The sequence below is a fragment of the Siniperca chuatsi genome, linkage group LG4 (assembly GCF_020085105.1).
Source record: "Siniperca chuatsi isolate FFG_IHB_CAS linkage group LG4, ASM2008510v1, whole genome shotgun sequence".
Taxonomy (NCBI): domain Eukaryota; kingdom Metazoa; phylum Chordata; class Actinopteri; order Centrarchiformes; family Sinipercidae; genus Siniperca; species Siniperca chuatsi.
This window is the reverse complement of record NC_058045.1, coordinates 3775565-3790332: the sequence shown is the minus strand read 5'-3', so window position 1 is coordinate 3790332 and position 14768 is coordinate 3775565. Positions and strand designations below refer to the sequence as shown.

At 38.3% G+C, this 14768-nt stretch overlaps 1 protein-coding gene across 4 annotated transcripts; it reads right to left on the bottom strand.

Moving 5' to 3' along the window:
- Positions 1 to 360: 360 nt before the first annotated feature.
- alkbh3 (alkB homolog 3, alpha-ketoglutarate dependent dioxygenase) lies at positions 361 to 14211 on the bottom strand. Of its 4 annotated transcripts, none has more exons than XM_044192682.1 (11): positions 14005 to 14211; positions 12848 to 12931; positions 12587 to 12696; positions 12423 to 12457; positions 12212 to 12259; positions 10472 to 10575; positions 8712 to 8777; positions 7330 to 7418; positions 6872 to 7081; positions 5935 to 6033; positions 361 to 2669 (listed from the first exon to the last, which is right to left on the bottom strand). In XM_044192682.1, exons 2-11 carry the CDS (start codon positions 12921 to 12923, stop codon positions 2565 to 2567), a joined length of 942 nt encoding a protein of 313 aa, XP_044048617.1. In that variant the 5' UTR covers positions 12924 to 12931; positions 14005 to 14211; the 3' UTR covers positions 361 to 2564. The 4 variants fall into 4 exon arrangements, with proteins under 4 accessions (XP_044048617.1, XP_044048618.1, XP_044048620.1 ...); XM_044192683.1 differs by having other exon boundaries at positions 12848 to 12928; XM_044192685.1 differs by lacking the exon at positions 8712 to 8777 and having other exon boundaries at positions 12848 to 12928; positions 14005 to 14209.
- Between the last annotated feature and the right edge of the window lie 557 nt (positions 14212 to 14768).

The following is a 14768-nucleotide window of genomic DNA, read 5'->3' as shown; positions in this document are numbered from 1 at the left end:
TGATTTTAATAAAACCACAATATGAAATGACCAAAAACTGTTTTCCATTAAACAAACTTATCACATCTTTTTGCGTATAATTACAACAATGGTGGCATTTCTCTCGTCTCAGAGATCCTGGAGATAACCTTTCACTGTTCCCTGTATTTTGCAAACATTATGCACAGATTGCAGTATATTTTCATGACAAATGTCCTATGACAATGTGGTATTTAGTTTGAACTTGTCCCATATAAAATATATAAAACCCCCCAAGCATAGCTCTGCTAAAAATGTATGTTTTAAATTTTAGGTATCAAATAAGGTAAAATGTGCTTAACTGACAACATTTTTTGGAACACAGGACACAATAGAAGAGAATTCAGAGAAGTAATTGTTTATTTCAGAACCACAGCAATCAAGAACACCTCTTGCATCTCTTTAGTGTTACAAAATAAACAGAAAGTCGCATCATGTGGGCAGTCAGAGTAGTGTGTATTCCCCCCTAAGACATACACTCCTCAATTCATGCAATTTTAGATGTCAATGTCATGTTGGAATAGGAAGTCGTTTTTCCATAAAAAGATGCTCTGGTAATCTGCCAAAATGCCAATAGTGTGAGTATAGTTGTCCTCTCTGTTACACTAATGTCATGTTTGAACAAAATCAACATGGAACCGGGAGGCATGTGTAGAGACCTTATATCTACAGGAATTAGCACGCTTTAGGTTTTAATTGTGTTGGTGACTTTGCCGTGAACACTTAACTGCTGAACACTTCCCTTCTGTTTCTTTAGCTTATCATGTTTATTTCTTTATGGCTGTGGGATTCTTCTGTACCTTTACCACTGAGTTAACATGTCGCTATAGCAAACCATAGCCATGTGAATTTGTTTTTTGTTGATGATGATTTTTTTGACTTTATTTGATAGAGACAGTAGAGAGAGACAGGAAAGGCAGGGGAGAGAGAGGGGATGACATGCAACAAAGGGCCCGGGTCGGACTCAAACCCGGAAGGACTCAGGCTTGATACATGGTACTTGCTCTACCAGGTGAGCTTTCTTTGATGTGTCTGTAGTATGGTATGCATGGCCTTCTTGATTTAATTTGCATTGTGTGATGTCTTTTGTAAATGTAGATGCTTCAACTGTTAGATAAAAAAAACCAAACAGAATTCTAGACCAAGTTAGCTACAATTTCAAGAGAAAGATAAATCCAGCAATGTAACAGATTCTGTGTCTAAAAGGGGATATTTTCTAGAAACAATGAAATAGTTTTCTCCATTTATTCATTTGCCAAAGAAAGGTTCTAATGAAAATGTTAGAACTAGTATTCATATTGAACAGCAGCTAGCTCTAATGTCAGTGACATCAATGAACAATATACAGGACTGATTGGTATCCAAAAGTACAACATACAAGGTATAAAGGGATAGTTCAGGTTTCTAACAATCTGATTTACCATTCAATATTTACTAAATGTACCTTCAGTCATTTCAAATAAAACAAAAAGATGTTTCACAACTGATCAACAACAAAGTTTAGTGTAGACAATCACACATCACTCAAAACATTTTTCCTTGGTTAGCTGTTGCTCATACAGTACTGTACAAGTATACATTTCATACACAGTATACATCATTATTCAGTTGAAAATGCAACTATATTGACTTCTTTTGTTAAACTATGCATATGCTGTCTCAAAACACTTGTGTAAGCATGTCTTAAATGGACTTTAACGATTCTGGTTCATGAGATAGAGGTTTTGAAAAACATGAACTACCTCTTTGATGGACTGGTCAGTGAAACCTTGTTGAACTTGAAATTAAATAATTCCAATCCTGATGGAGCTGTAATTGGCCTAAGTGGCCAATTTACTTGTTCCTTCCCTTTTTATAGCAATAGCAATGTTCTCTCCAAAAAGCTCCCCAAGATTAACAAGGCAGAAAATAATTTACATTTTAGGGCATTTCACCATAAGTCACATCGACAGTGACTTGCTGCGCAGTGAACACGGGACACTGTCTTTCATAAAGACACATTTCATGACATGTCATTTGGGTCAAAATGATTTTGAGTTTGGTGTACTAACCAAAGATTTTATTAAATTATTGTCTGAAATGAACATAAACAACTGTTTGTGCTGAATAAATAAATAAAGTCAAAGTAATATGTAGAGCTGTCATTTTATCAAGTCTTCATTATCAAACATTCTTCTGCTTAGCTTCTCTGAAAACACTGATATCTGATAATCACCACTGGTCAGGACTGCAGTGTTATTATGGTTTGTTTATGCAACAGGCGAATTCAGGCAGAGCTGCAAATCTCCCTGTTTAAGTTGGAGAGAGCTGTTATTCATACTGTGGCCTGTAACTCAGTGATGTTTTTGCAAGACTTGTTTCAAACAGCTGAAATTGCTTACTGAGAAAAAGCTCACTGAGAAGGACAATGACGTTCACACACTACTTAGCCTTGTTTGGCAAAATCTCTCCATCATTCATTAGCTTAAGTCTTGTTCACACACTCACAGTTTCCTCAGCCTTAAGTACCTGCCTCTGAGGGGCATTTACGGTTGCTTGGCTGTGAATCATAGCTTGGTCCCCGCCATGTGGCCCTCTGGCTCTGCATAAATAGTTCTGAAGGTCAAGTTGATGCGTGGGCCTCGGTCATGGTACTCTTTAGCCACTTGATGCTGGTGGAGACAAAGAGACAGAGATAAAAGATGTATTTTACATTTACACATCAAATATTTACGTGTTTGTCTTTTATCTAGAAAGATTTCTATGAAGTTAGGAGGTAGTGGATTAGAGTCTCTGAGCAAGACTCTAAGTTCTCATGGGCCAGTGGCTATTATTGGACACACTGAAGAGTGACATCTCTAGTCATTAGCTTTTCTTACCAAAAACATGAGGCTGACATAAGACAAATGCAGCAATATATCAGTGAAACTGATTGATCTTGGTTTTTGGTTCTAGTCATCAGGTTGTCCTTTGTATTCACATTGAAAGCATGTATCAATTACAACTTTTCAATTCAAGAAAAAAATTAAATATATAGATTTCAATATAGAATTTAGTAGTAAGTAAAAGTAAAGTAAAAAGAATAAAGAAGCTGTTGTTATTGGCCAAAAACACAGACTCATTCAGGCATGCAACTGAGAAAACAAGGAAAGAAGATCAATGTTGTCAGGGGTTTCCTAAACACAAGGGTATTTTTGTTTTGCAGCTGACCTCTGCACTCAATACACAGGACAACAAGAAAATGTGACAACATACAACAAACACCATTTTCTTACCATTTGACATATGGGGCAAAAGTCAAATTTATTCCCTTTTGCAAAAACAATGCTAAAATGTTTTCTGGAATAGCACAGATACAAAGTTGTTTCTCCATCGACTTCAACTCATTTATGTCTGAACCTTTTGCATATGAGAGTGGGTTGTCTTGTTTTCCACTTGTACATCTCGTTCCCTCAAACAAACACACACATGCACGCACACACACACACACACACACACACACACACACACTCTCTCCTCCCTCACCTACATCTCAAAAGGAGGTGAAAGGTTTGCTTATCCACAACAGTGTCAAAAGAGTCCGGAACAGGCAGAAATAACCCTGTATCCTTTTTCAAACAAATGAAGTACTTTAGCTGGAACGACAGGTTTAGTTAAATATTTAGCACCCACTTCCAAACCTCGCTAACTAAACCATGAGGTTTTATTAAGCAGACTGCAGTGACAGAGAGAGAATTAATGGATGGTGTGATCTTCTTTCTCTGGCAAGATCTTCAAAAGGAGAGAAAGCTTTGTTGAGATTCTCAGGGAGGTGTCGCCATAAAACACCTGTGACCTTCTCCTTTTTTTTCTTTTAAGCTCAAACCTCCTTCACTGTCTCTGTTGTTGTCCCTCTCTTTATTCCCCCGATCCCCTTTGTTTTTCACTTACTTTTTAGTATGACCAGCTAGATTGTTTTAACACAAGACCTTGCAAAAGCAGCATATAAAATATTACAATCCAAATTCTAGCAGTGTTCAAAAAAAATTTACACTTCGAGTGAATTTGACTCACCATGTGAAACTGACAGACAGTAAACACAGACTGTTTTCTATTCTGACGCTGTGATTTTTAATATTGCTACTTTTCCAGCTGCCAAATGACCTGTGTTCAGAAAACTAAGGCAACAACACTAACAGCAAGAAAACTTCTCACCAACCAAAGTGAAGGATGGCTCTGGCAAAGACATCAGGTGGTCAAATCTTTTCAACATAAACAAATTTTTTTGTGGATTTTCACCAGTGGTTATTTTAATACTTTTAATATTCATGTTCTGTCAATATGTTTAAGTCTATAAACACTCGGTGGCCACTTTATTAGGTACACCTGTACAGTCTAATGCATTTCAATACAACAGCTCTGCCATAAAGTCTACCTTTACAGAGTTTATAATGATCAGTTTTTGTTGACATTGTCGGAAATGTGTAAATTCAATGATATATTTATTACTGAGGTCACAGCCTCTATGACAGTGTCAACAAAAACTGAACATTACAGGCATCATAAAAGTAGACTTTATGGCAGAACATTTGTATTGGACTGCATTAGATTGTACAGGTGTAACTAATAATGTGGCCACTGAGTGTGCATAGTACAAACAGTATGTGGAGTTCCACAAGGTTCCTTTCGTGGGCCATTGTTACTTTACATTTATATCAATATTATTGTTTCATCATTTAATGTCTCTTCTTTTTGTGGATGACCCTACTTTATTATATTTGTAGGCTCACCACCCTCCCCTCATGGGCCTGCATAACACATACATACGTTTTTTTAGTGTTGTTTTTCTGCTTGATTTTTGTTTTTTCATTTGACATTAAGTGCTCACGGTGTTCCTCTCCTGCACAACAGTTTTGTTATGCATCCTTGTTTCTTTTCATTTCTGTTCAAACAAAGTTTAACAAAAGGTCAAACTAAATAGTATAACCTATTTTAGACAGAAGTTAAGCTTTTATCTATTCTTCCAAAAACTGAAAACATTTAGTCAACAGGAAATTCAAACTACTGTAATATAACATATTCTCACTGTTGAATGTAACCCAATTGTTTTCACAAGAAACAGGCTACACACTCACACCCTCTATTACACACACAAAGACTTTTCAGTCTCTTTCATGCGCTCATATAAACCTGGCTGTTGTCCCTGATTGTAAAACAAATGACTCATTATGCTGAAGCTCTGCTGTTCTATCTGGGCCACTCCATCCATCCTCACTGCACACACACACACACGCGCAACACACGAGCAGAGCAGGTGAGGTAAGTCTTCACCTGACCTCACCTGGCTGAGGCAGACGGGTTTTCATTGCATGACTATTTACTGTAAATATCAAAGGTTAAATGAGTTAACTGATTATGTCAGGGTTATTGTTTTAATAATAGAGCTTAGAGCAAAGAGAGTACAAAAATTTAAATAACTTAGCCAACAGACCTTCCTTCATTTTGGTCATAACCACAATGTTAGAATAAAAATACTGTTGTAGTGCAGTGCCAGATGAGCCTTAAAGTAATAATACATTTCAGTTTCACTAAGATTTTAAATTGGTTTCCAAGCATGTGGTGCACAGGGCATTCATACTGTACACAAGTTTGTTTGGTATAAACAGAAGAACTGTTAGTAACTGTAACATAAGGCACAAGGAACAAGACATACAGTCTCAGGTTGTTTGATGAACAAGTGAACTCTGGGAAGTGTGTGTGAAAACACCACAGCAACCAACACTTAGTTCAAAGTTGTTTCCAAAAGAAAAAATTAAAAAGCAACCGATCAAAACAAGTATCTTACACCACTTTTAAAGCAGTCTTTAACTTCCGCCTGATTCTCATCCATCCCTATGTCCAGTGGCTGGTGTTTTTATGAATGGCCATTTTGCCTTGCATTTGATTGGTGGAGCCTACCTGCCAATCATCTTGTGTGGCTCCTGCCATCAGCAGAAGTGTCCCGTGATGCAGAGGAACCCGAATCCGCTCCACATAAGTGTAGTCACCATTCTCCTCCTAACACAGAAACATAAAGAGAATAAAGCACAATTTATAATCGCCTAATCTCACACACACACACACACACGGTACAATTTAGTTTAGTCATATTGTTACATGACTAATCAAACATTCATGCACAAAGGAGAACAAAAAGCCACGAATTACGTTAAAGGCAAATTCTGTTACCTGCAAATCACGACTAAATACAACCCGTCTACATCATGACTAATGAAGCCTGCCTCCTAAGAAGTGTATACTTTAACACTTGAAATAACAGACAACTATTAAACACAGGCCTCTAAATACTCTGCTGAGTCTAAACACAATACATGACTTAAGCCTTCCCTCTGTGTCCAGTGTTTCACTACCTCACCTTGGCTGCTGTTCTGCACTCCACTACCCTCAGTCATTTCTTTTTATTGAGATTTGCACAGCAGTTCTGCTTTATTAAGTAGAAGCAGGAGCAGGAGAAGCAGGAGATAGCCTCCTTGATGGTGAGCCAAGTCTTACTACCAAACCAACTCATGAGAACAAGCAAAAGGTCAGATAGTGTCAGCAGGTTTTAAAAGGCCAAATCAAATACTTTATGAGACCACTTTAATGAATACTAGGAGCTGGATTTAAGGCCAAAATGAGGAAAAATAATTAAACGACATTTTTTCTAAATTAACATAGCAAGCTACGGTTCTGTAGAAGAGCAGTTTAAGAACATGATGCCAAGACATTCATTATTCAGAGGCATAATATACTTAAGTATGTAAACAATATATTTGTTATGCTATATCTAGTCCTAATGTAAGAACAAACATTTGGAGCAAGGTAAACCAATTTTCATGCTCTACCATCACCTCACCGGTGGAGGCTGCTTGCGGAGGCTGAACACTCTGGTGTCACCCAGACTGAGGGAGGCAATGGTGGGCTTGTCACCCAAGGAGGCCTCATCGTCACTGTGCCAGCCAATGCTGTCATGGCCGTCCCGATATAGGTTACACAGCAGTGAGTTGAAGCTGCATCCGCTCACCTGCTCCACTGTCTCACGAAGGGTTAACAGCAATGGATGCCACTATGAAGAAAAAAAGAGAAAAAGAGAGAGAGTTTAGCAGATAATTAAGAAGAGAAACCATAACATAATGAAACAAAATGAAAATGAAAAACAAAACAAAAAGAACACAAAAAAACATCATGGTGAGAAACAAAAAAAGAAAAACATAAAACATAATGTAAAATAAATCTATGGATAATGTTGTGTAAGCAAAGTGCTTGTATTCTTTAAAGTCTTGGTGGCTTTGAGGTTTAATGAGTTTATCTAACCTGCGTGTTAGCAGCCATTGTGGAGCGAGCATATGTATAAGGTAACTCTCCATACCAGCAAGTCAGCCTGGGCTCCTCGTATGCCTCACCTGGACCAACACACATAAACAAATACAACGTTACCTCAAAAGAACCTACTGAGACCATGGTCAGGACATTTTGCAGCCTCTATCTGTAACCAGGTCTATTGTAATTGCATATAGTTAAACCATATTTCCCATAAACCCCTTATTTATAGGTCACACAGAGGATGTTACTACTATGGACTATAGACGGTGTAGTCCCTCATTCGTCCAGGAGTGTTCTATCGTAGAAAAGGTTTCAGTCGTAGTCATCTGGACAATGTTTTCAAATTCAAGACGTTTGGGCTCCCATCCGGAAGTCATTCTCAATTGTGAAAATGGTTCGAGAACTCAGAAATTTAATTCCATTTTTGTGAAAAAAGAAAATCCCTCTTTGAACAGAAATGGTGGTCTGAGATTCAATCTGCCCAACGTTTACCACAGTGTTTTAACACCTTGGTCAAGCCAATCATATGCTAACCAGGTACTTAACAGTGATGAGGGTGGTGCAGCCAGAAAAAAACAATAGGCTTGTTTACTGGGCCATCATGGAAATAAAAAAGGTCAGTTTCAGGTGAAACTAGGCAGGGTAAACAACACTCAGGAAGATTCCTCCCTGAGGGCAGGGCTTAAGCAACACAGAGTAGCTTAGAGTTCTCGGACCATTTTCACAATTGAGAATGACTTCCGAAAACAATACTTTTGTCAGTACCATATTTTGGGGAGTATAAACATGTTTTAAACCTATTTTTTAATTTAACAAAATATGCCAACATATTCAATACATCAATCTTAAAGAGACTGAAAGGCATTGTTTCACTGCCCTCTCTGGTTGAAAGTTTCAAGCCTGTTTCACCTTTGACCATGCCCAGCATCACTGCTGCCTAAATAAAATTTAATCAGGAAAAGTTTCTAGTGGTGGTGATTTATTGATTAATGAATTAAAAAAAGGCCATACTGGTGGTTCCGCATGTTTCATCCCATTAACGTGATAGTTAATGGTTGATGCAGTTTGTTTGGCGGTAACTTTTAAGCATCAAAGCTCAATCCCTGAAGATTTGATACCTTTTCCTCATGGAGAGCAGCAGCTACGGACAGTTTTCATGATAGAAAAAAAGCTCACATAGCCATTTCTATATTGCATCAGTAATTGGGTCATGGCAATTTTAACTTCAAAAGAGAATGGATCCAGTCTGTTTTCATAGCTGCTGCTTTTTTGCTGAATGACAACTGTAAGTAGGGCAGAGAGTGGTTACAGTTTTGTTCTTAATGTATTCTTTTCTAGTGTTAACAATGATACATGATCACCTGCTAACGTACCGTAAACATCTAAATCCAACTTCTCTCTGTCTGTCTTCCTCTGTTGGTCTTGGTGTATCTCTGTTTCTCTGGGAACAACAAGATCTCTTCTAAGAACCAATTCTCTGCCATTAGTGTATTTTGGTCAGCCCTCTGGTACTAGAACACAGTGAAACCAAAACAAACTGCGTGGTCATTTATCAACTTTCAAAAGCCTTACCCATAAAAAGATGCTGTCAGAGGGAAAAGATTAACAAAACATTAACCCATTCACAGGATCCAATTTAGAGCCCTGAGTAATGGTCGGAAAAACGGAGTCAAGAGGGTTTTAAAACAAGACCGGATAAATGACAAAGGACGTAAAAGAAATTACTGGTGAAGGGTTAACATCCTTTTCCCACTATTTCCTCTTTAACCCAAATGTCACATGGACTTTTACATACTTTTTTCTATTTTCTATTTATGTTTCTTTACTTTTGCAGTACTTCCTTTTTATTTTATTTTTTTATTTTCTTGTTGACAAAGTCCTTTGGAGTGATGGACTGAGATTACACAACTTGCCGTTCTGTTCTGTGTTTAGAAATCATCTTGGTCTTGTCTGCTACGGAGCTATTGCAGAGTCAAGATGGACAAGAGCCAGCTGAGAGAAAGGCCGATTCTGAGGCAAAGTCTGGCTGCAGCTCAACAACAGGCTTGCTGTATACAGTCTGTCTGGGTACAATGTGTGAGTTATTCTTTCTTTTTAAAAGGGAAATGCCAACTGTTTTGCAAAATGAAGCCTTTGCACAACTTAACCAGGTGCAATGAGAGAGTGGCTTCAGTTTTTGCTTCAGGCAAATTTTGTAATCTTCTCAAAATTTACTGTACTAACTGAAATCGAAGAAAAGGTTTCAGTCATAGTCATCTGGACACTGTTTTCAGAATCAAGACGTTTCGGCTCCCATACGGAAGTCATTCTCAATTGTGAAAAAATGGACCGGGAACTCAGAAATCTAAGCTACTCTGTGTTACATAAGCCCCGCCCTCAGGAAGGAGTCTACCTGAGTATCTGTTGATTACTCTAACTAGTTTCACCTGAAACTGACCTAATTGTTTCCATGATGGCCCAGTAATCAGGCCGAGTGAGCCATCTCACTTCCTTCTCATCTCTGTTGAGAGTTCCACATGCGTAGTACTAATCGGGCAGAATGTTTACCGATGTAATGACACCGCCAATCATATCTTTCACAAATCAACGTTTTCTCATGTGAACTCCGACCACACTTTTCAAAACACCTGGCTATCGACAGTCACAAGTAGGGAAGTGCTCTACTGAAAATATGTCTCTGTCAAACCTGAAACATAAATTTGACAATGAAAACCGTCAGTTTAACCCTGCCTGGACTGGCTAGTATTTCTTAATTTTACCACCATCTCCAAACGCCTGCTATTTTTTATTAGATTCATTTGCATTTGTTTAAAATTTGTCATTACCAAAAACTAAAAAAAGGTTTTAAATAGGCTGCTGAAAATGTCTGGCCCTTCTACATTTCCAGGTTTTAAAATCTGGCTCAATTGAATTTGTAATTGAACTGCTCTAAGTACTTTCCAATTTCTATATGTACCATAAAAATGTCTCAAACATGAGGAAAAGAAAAAGTGCTCTGTAATGAAACTAGAACAGACATGTACCCAACAGCAAACCATCTGCAGTGGGGAAACCCTGTTCACCCTCCAGTTTACATCACTGGGTCACATTTCACCCCTTCCATACTGCTTATTCTTAAGCCCCTGGTACCCACCCTGTCTGTAGTTGGTCTTCTGGGACCAAGGAAGCTCTGCTAACAGCTTACTGAACATCCAGTCCGCGTTTTCTGGGTGAAGAAACGCAGGCAGCAGCTGCAGTCTGGACAGATGGAAAGACAAAACAAACAAAACACACACACACACACACACACACACACACACTAAGTATCCAGAAAAGTAAGGTGTATATTTACAGTCTGTAGCTCATATATTTAGTGTTTGTTGTCCAAAATGGGGCACTCTGGTGGCTTATGGGTTTGGGGTGCCAATCACAAATTCCTGGTTCAAGTCTCGACATGGACCTTTTCCTGTCACCTCGATACTATCGACTGTAATAAATGCATAAAATTCCCCCCAAATAATGTAAAAAAGGATACTCAATGGCTTGCGTGCAGGAAACTAATCTTTTCATTCATCAGCCAAATACTGGTAATAGCAGTTTTAAATGTTCAACATCCCATTTCACTATAACAGCATAATAGCTGGTTGTTTACCCACAGTGTTTGATTAACCTGGCAAAACAACCAGCCAAAACGATTTGGCAAATGGCTAGTGTTAGGGCCGGTTTATGCTCGATCAGATCTACTTCGTAAGACGTGTTGTCCAACCATGTTTGAAATCCAAAGTGTTTATAGTTGTTCCGAATGGCTACACTGGAAGGTGGAGTGAAAAGCCGGCCGTCATAGAGAGGGGCGAGACATTATGGGGATAACAGTGCATATTCAGACAGTCTCTCCTTGAAGACATGCATAATGTTGCACTTGGTTGTTCATGTGGAAAGTGAAAGAAATAGTTGTGTAACAAAGGAAAAAAAGAGAGCTTGAGAGAGACGTTCAAACCCTGGCTTCTTTCTCACCTCTGCACAGCTGGCTAATCATGGCATAATGTGGGTGTGGGTGTCGGATTGTTGGTTTCGGAAAGTGACAGAAATGGTTTCAGAAGCTATTCGACCATCTGACAAGCAGTTCTGAAGAATCATACTGGCCCCTTTAGTGTCCCTTGGTGCTTAAATGTTGCACGTGATCTAAGGTTAGTAGTGGGATGAACCTCAAAATCTTATCCAGCTAAGACTGGGATCCAAGGAAGTCTAAAAAGCTAATTTTCATTTCTGTTAACACTAAAGGCTAGTAAAAGAGCAATGTGCCTATTCTAGAGAAATTAGGTGTTTGGCCTTTGCTCAGGGGCATTTTGGCACAGAAGGTGACCACCAAAGATGTAAATCAGAATTGAAATATCAATCTTTTTCCCCCTTTCCCTTTTCTCACTTCTTTCCAACGCTCTTCTCTCATACATGATCAATCCAGGGTCACGGTCACAGAATCAATCACAGAATATTGACTGTACGGTTCCTATGGCTCTGAGCCTTAGTTTCCTTGCTCTTGGTTGTCTGTAATTTTGTTGGCTCTAGGTATTTTAGTCTTTATGAAAGCATTACCTCAATGCCTAAAAAGTAAATGGAAATATTCTGGCTGTCCAGTATGTCAATGTTACTAAATATTCAGTGTCTATTAAAAGCATGGCTCACTTCCATGCGTCCTTGTGGGTAACATAAGTGAGGTAGGAGGCATGATATTCACTAAGAGCTACATACACTATTGCTTGTGGGATGACTGCCATCTAGTGGACTTCAAACCCAATCACAGATTTGTCATCTTCATTAAACACACTGGTTTGGTACTATCACATCACTGTTTATTCTCCTCTTCAGGATTCCCTCTCAATTACACTGTACTCACCTGGACACTCCTGATGGTCCATGGCTGATCTCATGATCACCTGCCTGTCTGTCCAGAGCAAAATGATGTATGTTAGCCAGCCTGTGTGTAGTATACGACCAAATAACGAGCCAAAACATCATGAGATAAGAGACACTAATTTAAAATAGATGCAATATGAAACAAGACCTTGAAATAGTCTATCCAGAGAAGATAGAAATGTGTAACTTACTCTATCACCTTCTCTGGTGGAACATCTCTAATTGGCTGCAGTGAAGAAAACACAGAACAAGAAAAGAGTCAGCACATCCTTATAAAACATTAACAGGCTGTAAAAAACCAACTTAATTACCCCAAAATCCAATGGTGGCTTATTTTTTAATGTTTACAGTCTACCTTGGTGGGCTGGTGAAACTCAAATGTCTTAGGTGTTTTCTGTGGCCCAAATCCCCAAGAAGCAAGGGCTGGGTTGACACTTTTGGGTTGTTGGTTGTTTGGGACTGTACCTGGTAAAAAAACAAAAAGAAGAAGCTGTTTTCTACATATCGGGCAGGTTAATAGGACTAAGAAAAGTTAGTAATGTGTAAGTTTATGTGTTTCAGCCAGACACAAACAAAATGTTTACATCAGCATCTATAAATAAGACCCTTAAATTACCTGTTGGTCCTGAGTGTTTTGGCAGTTGTTTGGCCCAGGAGCCCTGGACTCTGGCACGCTGGCGCTTATCTGACATCACATCTGCTGGATGAGAAAGGAAGAAGCAAGCTTTCATCAACACGGAAACAAATACTCCACACACCAACACAAATACAGACAGCTGATCACTTGTGCTAGATTTCTCCAAAGAAACCCAGACACATTTAATATTTATAAAACCAAGGGCTTCCAGAGGAAACATGGGACCCTTTCCTCTGTCACACAAAATTATTAAAATCACAGAACCAACACCATGTGAAGCACGTTTGTCTTCCCTCCACAGGCCAGCTGTGGAGTTATCAGTGACAAGGAATGCAGTGGCATCCATAATTGAGAGAACTGTGTAAATAATTGCACACGTCCTGCTCTATATTTTTCTTTGTTTGCATGTCTGTGTGTGTACTTTGTGCCCTTAGTATTTGTTTTAGTATTATGTTTTAGTTTTGTAGTCCTTCGTGATGGTTAGTCTATTGTTATAAAGTTATGATACATGGGCTTTTAAGTGACTGTTTTATGATGGCTTTCATTAGGGTTATTTTAATCTATGTTGTATTCCACTGCATGTGCTTTGGTGTAGTTTTTGGCTAGATCTTGCACATTATAGTCGCACTGAAAATTAATTTGCGCTGTTACTGACATAAAAAAATAAAAAAATAAAAAGGACAGTCGAATGAACTAGTAGCATTTGTATTTCTACACTCGCCATGTGTTGTTGACTTTTCACATAAAAAAGGTATCATTATTTATTATTCTGTAGTAAAATATGCAGTAACTGGGTCTAACTTAACTATTTAAACATTAAGGTAACTTACTTTGCTTAGGTTAAGTTGCATTTCAATGCCATAGTGAGAGGCCATTTAACAAATTCTACATTGACCGAATGGAATAATTTCTGAAGCTATCAGTAAAAGAGTATTTCACCTAATTAGCTAACGTTAGTCTGACTAACAAACCTAGGTTAAAATAGCTAGCTAGGTTGCCCCTTTGCTAATTTAGCTAAACATATGCTAAGTTAGCTAAACCTACTTAAAGTTACCTAAATAAACACTTTGTAAAGGTCAGAATATAAAACAAATATCAGGGTGACTAATATTGAACTAAATCTTAAAACGACTTACCAAAACTGCTGCATTAATGCAACACCACAGCTAGTAGAAAGAAGTCAACTCTACATAAACTAGGACGTCTGTGCTTTGACAGCCATAGCAAGTGTGTTACAAAAAAATAAATCCTTCCTGGAACTGAGACGTGAAAAAAGGTTCCGCCCCGTTCTTTGGCTCTCTCCGCCTCTAATCTTTCTGTGCGTTGTGAGGGCAGTAGCATGCTTTTCTGGCTATCAATACCCACAATTCTCTGCGCAGTATGAGTGTGAGTAAGAGGGTCAAAGTTCAAGGCACAATGTTATGACGAAGTAGTATGTCCCAAAACAAAAAATGCTCTTTGGAAAGCAGAGTTTGGCTAATGTGATCCAGATCCACAGGTGGAATGTAACTGAATACATTTACTGAAGTACTGTACTTATAGGCGGGGTATGCGATTTGAGTTACCTGTATTTTACTTACTAGTACTTCCATTATGTGCCACTTTATACTTCCTCTCCACTACATTTCAGAAGGAAATAGTCTTTTTTTTTTACAACACTACATTTATTTGTCAGCTATTACTAGTTCCTTTGCAGATTTTTAGTTGATCAGTTTATGAAATATGAAATAGTGTTGAAGATGAAACTAATCAACAGTATCTAAAATACTTCAAATAGACTCCACCTTGACGACCAACAATAACACGTTATTGCAATAGTAAAAATAATCCAATAGATATTATATACAGCATATAAAAGTAATAATGTAACACTCTGAAAGAGGCCATTCTGCATAATGAG